General features: G+C 53.2%; 1 protein-coding gene across 4 annotated transcripts in view; it reads left to right on the top strand.

Annotated features, from left to right (window-relative positions):
* ABR (ABR activator of RhoGEF and GTPase) overlaps positions 1 to 16,240 on the top strand; it is a 167,534-nt gene that overhangs the window by 122,916 nt on the left and 28,378 nt on the right. For all 4 annotated transcript variants that reach the window (XM_087825987.1, XM_087825986.1, XM_087825988.1 and 1 more), the window contains 6 exons: positions 2,225 to 2,347; positions 2,715 to 2,790; positions 3,279 to 3,383; positions 4,368 to 4,442; positions 6,284 to 6,381; positions 6,763 to 6,894. In XM_087825987.1, the coding sequence (XP_087682113.1) occupies positions 2,225 to 2,347; positions 2,715 to 2,790; positions 3,279 to 3,383; positions 4,368 to 4,442; positions 6,284 to 6,381; positions 6,763 to 6,894 (609 nt within the window). The remainder of the gene's footprint in view (positions 1 to 2,224; positions 2,348 to 2,714; positions 2,791 to 3,278; positions 3,384 to 4,367; positions 4,443 to 6,283; positions 6,382 to 6,762; positions 6,895 to 16,240) is intronic.

Genomic DNA, 16,240 nt, shown 5'->3' with positions numbered 1-16,240 from the left:
GAGCAGATGGCCTCGAACGAGCCTTTCAACTCAGACATCTTTCCTTGAACAGGGGAGAAGACCACAGTAATAACCCCAGGGGTGTTTAGGACTGAGGGTCTGATGGGTTGTATCTGTCCAGAAGAAACAACCTGACCAGCACAGGTGTCCCCCTCCTGAATGGCCAGGCTCCATCTTGCCTCAGTGGGGCCTGTTTCCCTGTCTGGCATCCCCACCCTAGGGGCATCCTACATGCATGTTTCTCACCTGGTCCTGGGAGCCGCAGGCTTTGTGCTTTCCCTCCTGCCCCAAGGGTGTAGGTGTGGCCTTCTGCTAAGTTGATCCGTGGCTGCTGGCTGCGGGGCCGTGCCAGATGCCTCCCAGAGTTCCTCGTGGGCTGGAGAAGGCAGACAGGCCCATTACTCACCGTGCGTGTGACACACGTGATGAGAAGCACCACAATGTCCTTCTCTGAATCACAGAAGAAGCAGTGATTTACTTTTTTAATAACTTTTTTTAAACTTAAAATTTTTTTATCACCCATGTAACCCTGGTTTGTTATAAGGAAAGCTCATGATACCAAAGCGTGTAACGTAAAACTGATCATCGCCCACCCCCATTGTTAACAGTTTGAGGTGTATTCTTCTAGACTCTTCTGTGCTTGTACTGGATGCTCACACACATCTGTGTATATTTTAATGCGATGAGGCTACAAGTGCTGTTTGCAATTTAAGCTTTTCACTTATTAATAGCGCACCTTGGCACTCTTTGGGTCCATCAGATTTTTTTTAACAGCTGCACCCTTTTCTGTTGCTTGTCTGCACAACATGTTTGGGTATTTAGGTTGTTTCTGGTTCTTTACTCTTCACAGGCGAGTCTGCAGTAAACATCACCACACTCATATTTCTTCTCTCTGGTAGATTCCCTACAAGGGAGATGTCTGGGGCAAAGGGCTTATCTATTTAATTGCCAGGTTTACCTCTGAAAAGGTCACATTCAATTATGCTCCCACCAGCAGTACGTGAGAGGCACTGATCTCCCACAATGTCACAACACTGGCTGGGAGCCGTTGTTACAGTTTTGCTGGTCTAGTGGGTAAAATAATGCTGCAGAAATGAATTTCAACTGCGGTGGTTGAGGACGGCACTGGAACCAAGACTTCAGCGTGATAGTAGTTATTCAAAGGGGAGGGGTCCGACTAGAGGGAATGGCTTGTCAGAGAACAGGGAATAGCACCATTTGGCTGAGGTAGAGGGTGCAGGGTGGGGCATGGTGGGATGTCAGGCAGGGCATGGAGGCTGCAACCCAGCCTTGGCAGGCCCCGTGCACCAGGCCAGGAATTTAGGCTTTATGCTGAAAGGTGTCTGAGATTTTTAAGCAGAGTATCTTGATGTTACCTGGGATTTAATTTCTAGAGGTGAATGAAGAGGAACATGCTACCGAAAGAAGATTTTTATTAATTATAGCCCCCAAGAGAAAGACCCATGCCACATCACGCAGGGCCACATGGGGAAGCACCAGGTTTGGTCAGGAGGCAGAAGGAGCTTGGGAAAACGGGGCCCAGAGCCTGTATTGTGCTTTTCAAGAGACAGGAAGGCAGGGCAGGAAACAGCTTAGGACTCACTAGTTTGGATAATGTTGAAGGGCTCTGGGCTATAGGGGCTGTCCCTAGTCATCTGGTGCCCGGTCCTATGTGACTTAGGGCAGGGGAATGATGTGTGAGAGGTCAAGTGGGTGGTTGGGCATAGGCCTCAGGCTTGGCTGGTTTGCGTATGAAAGGTACATTCACAGAGGAGTCATTTACTGTGTTAGGAATTAGCATGCCCTGGGAAGAACAGTTTTCTCCAGGCCAGGAAGCCTCCCAAGATGTCAGAGCATCCTAAAATATTGACAAAGCCCTAGCCATTTTTTCTCAATGGTTGGAGCATAGGCCCAAGGACTGAAGGGTCCCCATTTCAATTCCGCCCAAGGCCATATTCCTTTGTTGCAGGCTCAATCCCCGGCCCTGGCCAGGGCATGTGCAGGAGGAAACCAATTGATGTGTCTCTCTCATGTCACTCTTTCTCTCTCCCTTCCACTCTCTCTGAAAAGCAATGGAAAATATATCCTTGGGTGAGGATTTTTAAAAAAAAATTGAGAAAGAAAAGACACGATTAACACATGGAGGAAAGTTGTACTTAGAGCTGCTTAGTGGGAAGTGGAGTCTGAGTGTGAGGGAACCATCTGTGTCCTCCATCCCCTGCAGAAAGCCAACAAAGGACAGAGCCGGGCCATCGAGCGCCTGAAGAAGAAGATGTTTGAAAATGAGTTCTTATTGCTGCTCAATTCCCCCACAATCCCATTTCGGATCCACAATCGGAATGGAAAGGTCAGGAAGGGTGGGGATGGGACAAAGGCAGCCCCCTTCCTCAGTCCAGGGCTGCCCACTCTCTGTAGCTCTTGGCCCTGGTGTGGTGGGAATCAGGGACTCAGGCCCCCAATTCTCAAGGAGGCTGCCATGGCTCCGGCCCTAGACTCCCTCTCCCCCCTGGTATGGAGCTAGTGCCCTCTGCTGGCCATCACTGGCACTGCCACTCCTGTCACTTGGCTTCCCAAGGAGGCCCTCCTCCCCGTTACCTCCTTCTGAAAGCCTAGAGGTACCTGGGTAAGAAGGAGCTTTATTGGAGGCCCGGAATGTAGGAACGTGCTTGCTCTAGCTATGGCCACTCCACTGAATTGTCATCTCCTCTCTTCAGAGCTACCTGTTCCTACTGTCCTCGGACTATGAAAGGTCTGAGTGGAGAGAAGCAATTCAGAAACTACAGAAGAAGGGTAAGTCCTGCCCCACTCTACCCTGCTCTCGTGGGTCCATAGCAGCAGCGGGCCTTTGTATCCCCAAGCACTCTCATGTCCCGTATCTCCTACTCAGCCCTCAGTCACTGGACAAAGAGCCTGGGCTGATGGCACTTAGTTGATGTGACTGAGCAATTGAGGCCCAAAGAATTTGTGATTTGCTTAAGGCATACAATGAATTAGCAATAGGACTCGACCCAGAGCCGAGGGTTGTGTCCGTATCTCTCTCTCTTCCTCTCTCATACACTCATACATGAGTCTTTCCAGTTAGACTCTTCCGTTCTTACCCCTCTGACAGTACCCACAACTCTCCTCGTGTGAGGGTTCACAAGTCTTTCCCTTTCCTCCAAGGACCAACTCTGCCCCTAGAACTAAGTTGGTTTTTTCCTGCTGTAGCCCCCAGAGAGAGCAGCAGGTCCTGGTTGACCTGTGATGACGTTCCCCTCTCTCTTTGACTCTTCCTGCAGATCTCCAGGCCTTTGTCCTGAGCTCAGTGGAGCTCCAGGTGCTCACGGGATCCTGTTTCAAACTTAGGACTGTACACAACATTCCTGTCACCAGCAATAAAGATGGTAAGATCTAGAACCCAGGGTTGCCCAATCAGCAGGTCAAATCCCCCAGGATATTGCTGGGGCCTTCCACAAGGACCTAGCCAGGCACTTGGCCACAAATGGCCGATCTCTGCTCAGTGAGGCTGGGATGACTCAGTTGCCAGGTACACAGGAAGCTTGAACAGGGGTTTTCCATTTCCTAAATGGCCCCAACTCCTCCCTGGCCCCCTCTGGCTTGAGAGAAGAATCTGGCACCTGGTACACTGGGATTGTGTCATTAATATATTTACGAGGTAGTCAGATAATGGAAACAAAAGAGAAGCATGGGGCCGGGGGTGGGGGTAGGAGGAAGGGGAGATGGATTAGAATAGTGTATGAGAAATAAAGCCAGAAGTTTTCAGGAATTCAATCTTCAAAGGCCTTCAGTGCCAAGCAAGGGAATTTGTTGTTCAAGTCCAGGAGCCTATGGGAAGTTTTTGAGCAGGGCAGAGCTGTGATCAGGGCTGGTAACGCCTAGAATGAGTAGAATCTGGCTGCCCATGGGTGCTGGAAAGGGGTTTTGAAGGCAGGCTCTCCTGTGCATATGAGGGTCATCTGCCTCCTGTGTCCCAAAGAGGAGGCAGAGATGGACCTTCTCTTCCATTGGCACAGAGTGACTTATATTGGTTAATTTTTACTTTGAAAGGCTAAATTTAAAAGGGCAGCCACTGGACAGCAGGACTCAGAGGGTGAGGGAAGGTGTCCCTGGGGAACAGTACAAAGTCCTTGGTCCAGGAGGGAAGGTCCGTGGACTGGCTTCCCAGGCTGAGTGGAGGGAGAAGGGGCACCAGCTCATGGTCCTGGAAGCAGTGGGCTCTGGAAACTTCTTCATCCGGCCACCAGGTGGTGCTGTCAGGCCTAGGCTTCGCTGTATCTCCCACCCTTTCTGCCTCCCAGCCAGTCTAGGGTGAGGAGGGGATGAAACAGAGGAGCCTCTCACCCCCCGGGGACTTTTCTCTCTTGCAGATGACGAGTCTCCAGGGCTCTATGGCTTCCTTCATGTCATTGTCCACTCTGCCAAGGGGTTTAAGCAGTCAGCAAGTAAGTGTCCCTGACTACCAGCCCTAGGAAGAGGCCGGGGGGCCATTGTTCATCCTGTCACAGAAAGTCCCGATGGACCCATTGCATAGGGCTTCCCACTGCCCACTTGCTCTGGTCTGGTCTTCCAGGCTGGGGCCTTGCCATCTTCCTTGAGATGTGGGGCATTCCCCCAAAGGCCTAGAACCAGCTCTTCTTGGCAGGGGCATGGTTCTCGCCCTTCCCTACCTCCAGGTATCTGAATTCCTGGACTCTAGCCCCACATCTGCTGACTACAAGCTGTGTCATCTGGGGCAAGTCTCTCAACCTCTCTGAACCTCAGCTGCTTTTTCCAAAGAAGGCAATCTCGCTTGTAAATACTGACCTGAGAGCAGGCTGAAATAGGACCATGATTGCGCAGCACCAGCACACTGCCACACCCCACCTTTCCTCCCTTCTTCATTACCATCTACCAGATCCATGCAGTGTTTATCTAATTTTTCTCATGTAGGAGTCTGTGAGTCAGACAGGTGATAGTTTCTTTCCATTTGCCAGATGAGAAAACTGAGTCACAGAGAGATTAAAGGACTTAGCATCGCACAGGATAAGAAACCCAGGGCTCCTGAGTCCTCTCCTCTCAGCCAGCCCCTTCCCACTCCCTTCTCTTCCTCACTGGTGGGTGAGGCCTGCCCTCTGCCCCTCCTGTGCAGTGCACCGCGAAGGTGTCATGCCATTGGCTCACAAGCACGTTCAATGACCATTTACCGTGAAGCCCGCCCGAGTCCCTGGGCTAAATCGGCCTCCTTTCTCTGTGTTCCCATCACCCCAGGGCACACCATGGTTACAGCTCCTGTCATACTGTTTTGTCACTTAAAACTTGCCTCCCCACTGTGAGTTCTTAGAGGGCAGGAACCACATGTCCTTTATTGTTCTGTGAATGGGAGCTCAGAAATGCCTACATAAGTAGGTCATTTCCAGACACCTACTGTGTGCCTGGGTACCTTACTAGGTGTTGGCGGAAATGCCAGTGTGTATTATCTGCTCAGATCCTCCTGATAGCCTGCTGAGTTCACTGATATCATTCTCATTTTACCTGAAGAAGCTGAGGCCCCGAGGGCTCAGAGATTTTCCTAGGGTGGCACAGGCGGGTCACACGGGGGGTGGAGTAGAATCCGTGGCTTCCACTGCAAAAGCCCATGCTCTTCCCTTTAGAGCATCATTTCTCTGAGTGTGTGCAAACCCTGTTCTTAGTATGACGGGCACACCGGTGGCTAAGAAAACAAGGCTTCTGCTGTGTGGTGTTGATGTAGTGAGGGGGAGGGAGACAAGAAAGAAAAGACAACTTCAGTTGAAGTTAAGTGCTATGAAGAAAACAACAGATTGAGCTTTTGGAATGTGGGAGGCACTTTTGGTTTTCTCAGTGACCGGGGGTTACTCCAGCTCTCAGCCCCCAGAGGCCAAATGCCCTCCAGAGACTCCCACCTCGAATGCCGGTGACGCCCTGTTAAGGGACCTGGGGTGGCTAGGGCAGGGGAGGGGAGGCTCCTTTAGTCGGTGTGGTCAGTGAAGACGTGGCATGAGGCCTCAGTGGTGAGATGGCAATGATCAGGGGCAAGGGACAGCAAGGGCCCTAAGGAGGGAGAGCTGGGCATGTTCAGGGAGTAGACCAGTGTGGCTGGAGAGTGGTGACGGAGGCAGGAGGGCAGCGCCATCTAAGAGGAGCAAGAAGAAGCCAGACTCACAAGGCTGTGCGGAGGGACCCGAGGGCAGCCCCTGGGGTGTTGGGAGGGACAGATGTGTTAAACCCCTATTCCTCCTGAGTTCCTGGGCCTCACTCGATGTGTCTCTGCTTGTCCCCGCCACAGACCTGTACTGTACCCTGGAGGTGGATTCCTTTGGCTATTTTGTCAGCAAAGCCAAAACCAGGGTATTTCGGGACACGACAGAGCCCAAGTGGGACGAGGTGAGTGGAGGGGGCTGGTGTCCCCACAGGGTCCCCTGAGCTTGTCATCAACCATGTCCACTGCACTCCCGGTGCTTCTGTCCTGTTGGCTGGGGATGGTTGGGCCAGCTCTGTCCCTCTAACCCCTCTGCCCTTCATCCCTCCTCGTTGGACTTCTGATCTCCTGCTTATGTCCAGACCCTGGCTTTGAGCTCAGGCCCCAGTCCTCACTTGCTCAGTGATTTGGAGGCCTCTGGAGCTCCAGAGAGTGAGGGTGCTCCTCCATGCCTGGCGGGCCCTCCTCACCCCCTTCTCAGCCTTGCAAAGTTGGGGCCCCTACCTGCCAGGAAACCTTGTCTCCCAGCGTCAGGGGTTCAGGACCCTCGTTCCATCTTTCCTTAGGAATTTGAGATTGAGCTGGAGGGCTCTCAGTCCCTGAGGATCCTGTGCTACGAGAAGTGCTATGACAAGACCAAGGTCAACAAAGACAACAATGAGATCGTGGACAAGATCATGGGCAAAGGGCAGATCCAGGTGAGGGTCCGGATGCAGCCGGGGCACCAAGGCCGGGCTTGGGGAGCTGCCAGCAGGAGGTGCCCTTGGGAGGGCATCCTCGCCTGCCTTCTGGGTCAAGGTGCTTGGCCTTTTGTGACTCGGATTCAAAGCCCGTTTGAGAAAAGTTTCCCAACGTGGTGGTTCTCTCCTGCTGGATAAGACCTCTTAGTCTAGCCCCAGACGCCTGTGTGTGCCCGGCTCCTCGGCTTCTACACCCGGCTCAGGTGGCTCATCCACACTCCTGCAGGATGGACAGCTCCCTTTCTTTTCACTTCCTAACCCTAGTCTACTGGTGGCTTTTTCCAGGAGCACTGTGTTGAGAAGGACCCTGAGGCTATATCCATGAGTGCTGCATTTGATTAGCAGTGTCTGTTGTAAGAGGTGTGAGGCCCCAGGATTTGGAGGGTTTGGGATCTGCTGGGTCGCCGAGGGCTGGTGTCTGACGTATCACTAGGGTTGCTGGGCATTACCTGTCTCCAGAGTTCCTTGGCTTAGAGGTGGTTTTATGGGTATCAGTTAGGTCAGTCCTGGTCACTTTAAGAGTATACGTGGCTCCCTGGCCTGTTTGGTTCAGTGGTTAGAGTGTCAGCCCACGGACTGAAGGGCCTCAGGTTCCATTCCAACCAACGGCACTTACCTTGGTTGCAGGATCGATCTCCTGTGTGGGAGGCAACCAATTGATGTGTCTCTCTCCCGTCAGTGTTTCTCTCTCTCCCTCCCTCCCTCCAACTCTCTCTGAAAAGCAATGACAAAAAATATCCTCAGGTGAGGTTTAAAAAAACGAGTGTACATGCCTCAGCTGTGTTTCTTGGTGCCCCGTTAATGGATGCAGGGGCAGGTAACAAGGACAGGGTCCTTGTTTGCATCCTGTATCCCTGCGAATTCTTCCCGTTTGGGAGATGGCTGCTGTTCAGTTACCTGTGAAGAAGATGCAGACATAGGCAGGCACGAAGCCATCCACAGTCCCATCTGGCACCTTGTGTGGCCTCATGCTCGTGACACTACTGGCCGGGTTTGGGGGTAGATTCTGTGACCATGAAATCAAGGGAAACAGTAACTGGTACACACCGGGACTAAGCCATGGCACTAGGGGCTCTGTGCTTACTAACAGTCGCCTCAGACGGGATCTGGGTGCAGACAGCTGAGGGATGTGTTTTTTGCAGGAAGTGTTTGTTCTCTGATGCATTGATGAGTTTGGTAATTGGCTCTTGCCTGGGTGTTCTTGGTAGCATTCCCCCTCGGGGACCTGTGTGGGCCTCCTGCTTCCCCCGTCTGTCTCAAGCTCCAGTGTTTGAAGGGGGATGGCTCTATTTGGTGGGGTCCTGGCCATCTGCCTCATGTCGCCCCAAGTTCCTGAGCACATTTTTTCCTAATGCTGTGGGACCTGTGCCCCACTCTTCAGCACTGTCTCCAAGGAGATGGTGTTGCCAGGCAACCACATGTCGGTCCTTCAATATTTTATTCATTATTTAGGAAACGGGAGCTGAAGAGAGAGAGAGCTCTCTAAATTCAGCCCTGGGAACCTACTTGCTGCAGGGTAAGGCTGGGGGTCCCACCTCCACATTCCTGGGCTGGCGGGAGTGACAGGCAGGGATGGGGCTCTGGCCCCAGGAGATACTCAGCCAAGAAGCCTGACCAGCTGCCAGGGGCCCGGTCCATTGGTGGCTGTGGGATAGAAGAGTTAAAAAGAGTGTCCAGCGCAGCCAACTCAGCGAGTCCCATGGGCTCTGACCCCTCCAGAACCCAGATTCCAGGGCTCGATGGCATCGTCCCCACCCGGACTTCCAGCCCTATTGCTTCCTCCTCACTTCTGTCAGCCACACAAGCCCCAGGGAACAGAGCATAAATCATTACATCTTGGAGACAGGAGCAGATGGAGGCGTTGGGGGAGGGGGGAAAGCCAGGTTATGTTTGGCAAAGCAGAAAGCACAGTCTGGTAAGGAAAATGTTTCTGTGTTTAAGCTTCGAGGAATGTTAAATGCCTGGGAGTGATATTAAAAGAAACACAAACCCTCCTGCTGCCAGCTGACCCGGGCCTGTGAGCGGCCAGTTCAGAGCCAGCGTCCACCGGAGGGCTTTGAAGTCTCCCAGCCCTCAGCTCCCCAAGGTGCAGCGTTGGTGCAGCCCTTGGCCCTCAGCCTTGGGGCCATCTTATTGGCCTTCCTATTGAATTGGGGAAGGGGAGGGTTTCCTCACCAGCGATGTGCTGTGCCTTGTAAAGTCCCCATCACCCTGTGACTGCCCTCGGAGACACCGAGGATGACCAGGCTTGGGGGAGAGCCTGCACCACGCCATTCCCACATGGCCAGGCCCCACAGAGCCCTGGGTCAGTCTGTTCCCACAGCTTGCTGCCCCCTCCCTTCCTGCCACGTGTCCCAGGAAGGGAATCTGGCACTCAGCTCTGCACCCCTTCAGCAGGTGCCAAGGATGGGGCTGAAGGTGGCCTGGCAGTAGGGGCCGGCCAAGTCCTTGGGGATGTCCAGGTGGCCTGGCGAAAAGGCAAGGGGGAAAAGGCCCTCTTGCACATCTTTCTAAGCCCCTTCCGGCTCAGGCCCTCCAGAGAACAGCGAGGGACCCCATTTCCTAAGCTGCAGGCATTTGCTCCGGTATGAGTCTCCATCTCGGGGTTTGCTGGATACGGCAGCGGAGGCAGGCTGGTGGGGGAGGGGCAGCACTCGGTGACAGACAAATGCCAGTGCTAATTATCAGCATGTGTGTCCAGCTCTTGTACTCTTGGAGGCCCATTCCCAACATTATCTCGTGACCCTTGCAACAGCTCTGCAAGGAAAATCACAGTTGTATCTTCCCCATTTTACAGATGAGGACACTGAGGCCCGGGTCCGTCCACTGACTGCGCACAGGGAAGGCCGTGCTCTCTCCTTTGTGCTGTGTCCCTGTGTCCCAGGTCTTCATCAGGGAATCTCCTAGCCTGGGTGAGGGGCACTGGCATGGCTAGTGGCCTGGAGGAGGAGGAGGGGCGGTGTTCCACCCCAGCGTCCTGCTTTATGGCTTAGGGTGAGCCTCAGGCTTCCTCTCTCTGGAGTCCTTTTGCCTCCGGGCAGGGGACATTTCTGTCTGTGCACCTGGAGGGAAGCGTGCATGGAAAAGAGCCAGGGGGTGGAGACTTACTGTGCATCTGCAGTGTGTCCAGCTGCTCTGAGGGGTGTAGGGGCCTGGCCTCAAGGAATCTATTGCCAGATTGGAAGACAAGTATATCAATATATTTCAAGCCACTAGAGAGCAAGGCAAGATAACAGTAATGATGATGATGATGATGATGATGATGATGATGATGATGATGATGTCAGAGAGCCCAGCACTGGGCTGATGCTCACAGCGTTAACTCAGGAACCTGAGTACCCTATGTGGTAGGAAAGTTATCACAGTTTTGCAGATGAGAAAGCTGAGGCATAAAGGATTAGGTGACATGTCTAACACCAGGTAGCCAGAGGGCAGGGCAGCCAGGACTGGAAGCAGCCTGGACCCGGACTCATGCCTTGCCTGCTGACAGAAACTTGTGCCACAGGAATTCAAAGAAGGAAAGAGCCTCATGGGCTAGAGTTAGGGAGGCTTCCAGGAGGAGGTGGAGCAAGAGGGAGTTGAGAGCGCTGGTCTTTTGTTTTGCTTTTCTGCAAAAACACCACCACTGATTATTTTATTCAGAAAATAGAAACAAAGACAGAGACAGAAATCCTGGTCATTTGCAGTATCTATCAGCTTTCAATTTGGCTCTCCTGTCCAGGAGAGCACTGGGTTTTTTAAATTCCGAAAGCAATGTTTATATTAGAGAGAAAATTGCAATAATAGTAGATTGAATTGAAACATAATAACCAACCATCCCTACTCCCACTCCTCTGAAACAGCCATTTTATTTCATGCCTTTTCGTTGAGTACACAAAATTTCATGTAGTTTTAATCACAGTGCATGTTTTGTATTTTTTCTATTTTCATGTATTATCATAAACCCCCTTTTTTCCTAGGGCTGTATGTAGTCTTTATAATTACCTTTTTTGTTACGTTGCCAAAAGTGCTTCATATATTTTATAAAAATCATTTTCTCTCCAACCAGCATATGCACGGCTGTTTTGAGCTCTTTGGTATTGTGGCAAGGCGGCAGCCCTGGATCAGCAGGCCCGAGAGAGTGGGCATTCGGGGAAGGGAGGGCCGCAGGGCCAGGAGCGGGGAGTGAGGAATGCACAGGGAGTGTCCCTGGAAATTAAGGAGCCCGCCTGCCCTGAGCAGGAGAGGTTTGAGCAAGCAAAGAGGGAGGGTGAAGGAATGAATGAAACAACAAGATCAGTAGGGTTTTAGGCCAGAAGGAATCCTGGAGGGCACTTCATATGATCTTGTTTTTTGGGTAGAAGGAAACAGACCAGAAAGGGGGAGTGACATGGCCACAGTCGCACAACTCAGTAGTGGTTAAGCAAAGGCTCCAAATTCATGAACCCAATCCCAAATTGGTCATGCTTGGTCAGCTGCTGGGCAAATGAGTGAGTGAAAATACTCATAGATTGGAGGGATACAGGCTTGGATGCCAGTCTGTGACCCTCAGGGGTTTGTCCTTTAGTCAATGCAAATTTAGTCTTAGATCCCACCAGCTTGGTGGTCTCTCCTCTTCCAGGCTCAGGAGTCCTCCCTTTCTTCCCCAGACCTAAGGGGCTGAACCTCGATTCTCTATCAGGCCAGCCCCCACTGTCCGCCACCTCCTTGCTGCCCCAACCCTGCCTGGCCAAGGAGCAGTTCAGCCAGGAGGCCCCCCTTCTTCCGCCGTGCCTCCCTGGCCCTGGGGGACTCTTGTGTGTTTACCCCAGTCTATTTCTAACCACCGCTGCTCCGAGATCCAGATGTGCTGTCCCCAACTGGGACCTACCCATTAGCTGATTAGCATATTCCCATGGTCTGGCCCTTGTCCGCTGGCTGGGCCAGAGGGCAGAGCTCTCCCCGAGGACCCCACAGCTCAGTTCCTGCCACCGACTCCAGACTAGAAAAGGGCCAAGACCTAGGAGCTACCTAAGCCAGAAGAGCCTCTCTGGACCCCTGCTCCTCCATTCCCCAGCTCAGCAACAAGCCTGGGGACAGCCCCCCACCCTCAGCTCTATTCCCCCCACCAGGGTGGGAGGCAGCTTCACTTTCCTATGAGCCTTCCAGGGGCAGCCCTCCCTACATGGGAGACCCTGGGAGGGTGGGGGGGGGGGAGAGCAGGGTTCCAGGCCAACAGAGAAGTTCCAGCTGTCCCAGCTCTGGGGTGCTAGCACCCCCTCCCCCCCAATTTGAAAGCTCAGGCCCTCTTCCCTTCTGAAGCATGGAGCCTGTGTCTGAAGGGGAAAGGCGGGTAATTTCTCTGACATTCTTGACCTGCCCTTGGCAGCTAGGAGGGGTCAGAGCTGTTAGAAATGGAACTTGGGCCGCTGTGTATGTTCACAGGGCCCAGATGGGCAAATCTGAATATCTAGACCCTCTTACTTTTTTTCTCGATTGTGGTAAAATATGAATACTATTAAACTTACCATTTTTAGGTGTACAATTCAGTGGCGTTAAGCACATTCACACTATTGCGCAACCATCACCACCATCCGTCTCCAGATTTCATCTTCCCAAATTAAAGTGTCACCCCCGCTAACCAGCTCTCTACTTCCCCTCTCCCCCACCCCTGGCAACCACCAGGCTACCTCCTGTCTATGGATCTGACCGCTCCAGGAGCGTCATAAAAGTAGAGTCATACAATGTTTGTCCTTTTGGGACTGGCTGCTTCACGTAGCTCGCCGTCTTTAAGGTTCATCACGTGGTGTGTGTCGGAATTTCTCCCCGTTAGGCGGAATAACATTGTATGTATTATTTAGTCATAATTTGTCGCAGACATTTGGGGTGTTTCCACCTTAGGCTTTCTTATTTTTAAGTGAGTATAGAGCCTGGTTTCTGAGAATGGAGATTGCATGACCACCTCTCTCCAGACCCGGGGGTGTCCTTCCCCTTCCCCGACCCCACTTGTTCATCCCTCTCCAACTGTCACCGGAGAGCAGGGCCCCACGACCCCAGAGCACCTCAGGTCACCATTAGCTACTTCTGAGTTGTGGAAAACAGTACGTCCCCACCTCCCCGCAGACATGTAACTCCCTGACCCATCTTTCCTCGGCTGCCTCGTTGGTCCTGCCCTCAGTCAGCGGTTTAGATGTGTTGACTGTGGCGTCTGGTTACCCCGATGCTGTGGGAAGAGCACTGGGCTGAAGGTCAGAAGACCTTGTCAACGTCCCTTGACTTCTGGGGGCCTCAGTTTCTTCATCTGTTAAATGGGGATAATTGTTCCCCCTCTGCCTTCATCGCCAGCTTGTTGCGAGGCCCAAGGGATGGAAGGTATCCAGAGGAGCTGGTCAGAGCTGTGACATGCACATCCATGTTGTCGCTCGTTTATTCATTTATTGAGCATGTGGTGGTAGGCACTGTGCTGTAGGTATGAAGAGTGAACGGGACTCCCTGTGTAGTAAAGAAAACAGAAGAGAATTCTGATCATTTGGTCAGTGTTAAAACAACTTTGAGGCCAAACAGATCTGGGGTCGAGAGTCAGACTTTCTCCATTCATTAGTTGGGAGAATGGAATAAGTTACCTTACCTCTCTGAGCCTCAGTTTTCTCACCTGTAAAATGGGCTCTAATGAGTGCTAAATGTGAATGTCCATGAAGCCCATGGTGCAGGGCCTGGCACAGTCAGTGGTTGTCTAATGATGGCCTTTTGACCATGTGGCAGGTCCAAGTCCACCATCCTCCAACTTCCTGCAGGGATTCTGGGTGTAGCTTGTCAAGCAGCCCCCCACCCCCAAAGGCTGTTACCTGCCAGTGATCCTATGTTTGGGCCTTTGGCTGGTGGAGGTCACATCTGTTTTCTTAAGCAGATGGAGTCAAACACAGCTTTGATGAACCGACATCAGAGTGGGCAGGGAGGTCAAGGTTAGGGCCCTCACTGCCTGCCAGCCCAGGGTTTCCCTGCCTTGACCCCCGGGCTGAGCAGCTCTGAGCTTGTCCTCTCGGAGCAGCTCTCAGCTTGAGTAGTGCCGTCAGTCTCAGAGCATAGAGTGTGAGGAGCTGGAAACAAGGGGCCATTGTCAGCTGGGAAGTGCTTCTGGTTTCAATTACTCTGTAGAGTGAGCAGATTCACAGTGAGCAGGGTCAGGAGCCTGCTAGGGCTGGACTCAATGGCTTCCCCACTCCAGGTCCCTCCCTTTGGCCCCTGAGGGGTCTGTTGTCCCCATTTGAGGGTGAAGCATGCCAGCTTTATTGCTCTAGGAGCCTAGTCTCTGGGGCATTGGCTTGCTTGACCTGAAGCCCCTTCCAGCACTGGTCCGCCACTGGTACCACAAGGTGCTTGGTTCCCTCCCTGGGTGGAATGACAGACAGGCATGAACGTGGGCACTTGATGCCTTCTCCCATGTGTTCTTCAGACCACACTGACCCCAGCTGGCCCCCTGACCCCTGGGAGTGGCCTGGTTTTGACTGGGATGAGGTGGGGGGGCAGCTGTGAGTAAGCCTTGGCCTGGGGAGCTAGCCAGAGAGCTTTTCCCCTAACGCCCAGGCAGCTCCCCCCCCACAAACTGAAGTAGCCATGCTGGCTGTGGCTTTCCAGCCTCTTCCCTGGAAAATGGACCCCCCCCCCCCGGCCAGATGTGCACAGCCAAGGGGAGCGTCTGCCTCTAGAGTTCGTGTTTTATATCCCTGCTGCTCTCAGAGTGGGCCCACGTGGCTGCCACCATCACCACTGTGCCAGCCCAGAGGCCCATGCGGAAGGGGAAGGTTGATCACCAGGACAGTTGCCCTCTGAGTCTCAGACACCCTCTCTTCCCAGGGGCCCTGGTGACTGGAGCCATTGTCCTGCCCTGGCCCTGCCCACCCCAGCTGTTTCAGACCATTTGTTCTCCAGTGCCCCACCTGCTGTCACTCTTCAGGGCAGGTCTGGATGCCTCACTCATACTTGGATACAGGCAGCAGGATGGGGGAGAGCCAGGGGCCGGGTCCCTCGAGAGAGCCCCTCTGCTGTCCAAAGGCGTTCCCAGACTCTAGCGCCACCCCTTCGTTGTCCCTGCTCAGCTGCTCCCCTCCCAGGTGTTCCTGATTTGGGAAGCCTGGACCCTGCCCAGTGGATTCTGGAGGCAGGAAGCGTTCAATAGGAAGCAGATGGAGGCTCGAGGCTCCCTCTCTCCCTCCTGCCCCATTTGGGGATGCCATCTTGGCAGGTGGCTAGGTGCCCGCTCCCCGCCCACCTCTGAGGGGTGGGTGCCAGGCAGAGAAGCTGCACCAGGACCTTGGGAAATGATTCATTCAGCCCCGAGGGCACACAGCCTCTCAGCAGGCCACAGGAGGGGCACTGTCCTCTCAGCTCTGGGACTGGGGCTCCTCAGTGCAGGCAGAAGACCCACATTTGATCCCAGCTTCACCCCTTAACAGCAGGGTTGTTCAGTGGTTAGAGCGTCAGCCCATGCACAAAAGGGTCTCGGGTTCAATTCCTGGTCAAGGGCACATAGGTTGCAGGTTCACTCCCAGCCCCAGTTGACGCGGGTGAGGGAGGCAACCAATTGATGTGACTCTCTCACATTGATATTTCTCTCTCTTTCTCTCCCTCTCCCTCCCTCCCACTCTCTAAAAGCAATGGAAAAATATCCTCGGGTGAAGATTAACAAAAAACCAAAACAAAAAACTGGGCGATGAGGATGTCCCACTTTTGATTTTTTTCCAAAACCTTTGAGAAAATAACTTATCAGAGGAATTGCCAGGGACCTCCCTGACCAAGGGCCGAGGCTGGACTGAATGCCGGTGGGCGCACCTTAGCTGGGCTCTGCCAGCTCCTCACTGTGGGGCTGCAGAGCCTGCCATGGCCCCTCACTGCTGGCCCAGCCTTTGCTGTAAAACGGGGGGTGTGGGCGATGGTGACACTTGGTGAGGGTCTGACTGGCAGGCGCAGCCTTCTCCCCATGGGCTGGGGCAGGTGCAGCCTGGTCATACCTTTGGAGGTAAGAACTGAGCTGCTCTGGCTTTGGGGCCAAGGTGACCCAGAAAACACCAGTCTGACTGACTTGATAAGTGCCATCCCATTATAAGGCTACTGCGGGGAACTCACACCAGCCCAGCCGAGGCCCAGTTTTCCCAAAGGAGAGAGAGAAGTAGAGATAAGACATGAATTTCATCTGGAACTCTGACCGGAAGTTTCTTTAAAAAGCCCCTAAGCTTCCCGGCCTCCACATCTGCTCCACCCTGAGGGAGAGCGAGGGCCAATGGCTGTGGTCAAGAGAAACAGCAGTTCTCATGAGAACTGTCCATCGGAAATGCTCAGAGCCCATCCC

This window comes from Miniopterus natalensis, chromosome 17, assembly GCF_054644295.1.
Source record: "Miniopterus natalensis isolate mMinNat1 chromosome 17, mMinNat1.hap1, whole genome shotgun sequence".
NCBI lineage: Eukaryota > Metazoa > Chordata > Mammalia > Chiroptera > Miniopteridae > Miniopterus > Miniopterus natalensis.
This window is presented reverse-complemented; position numbering and strand designations above follow the sequence as displayed.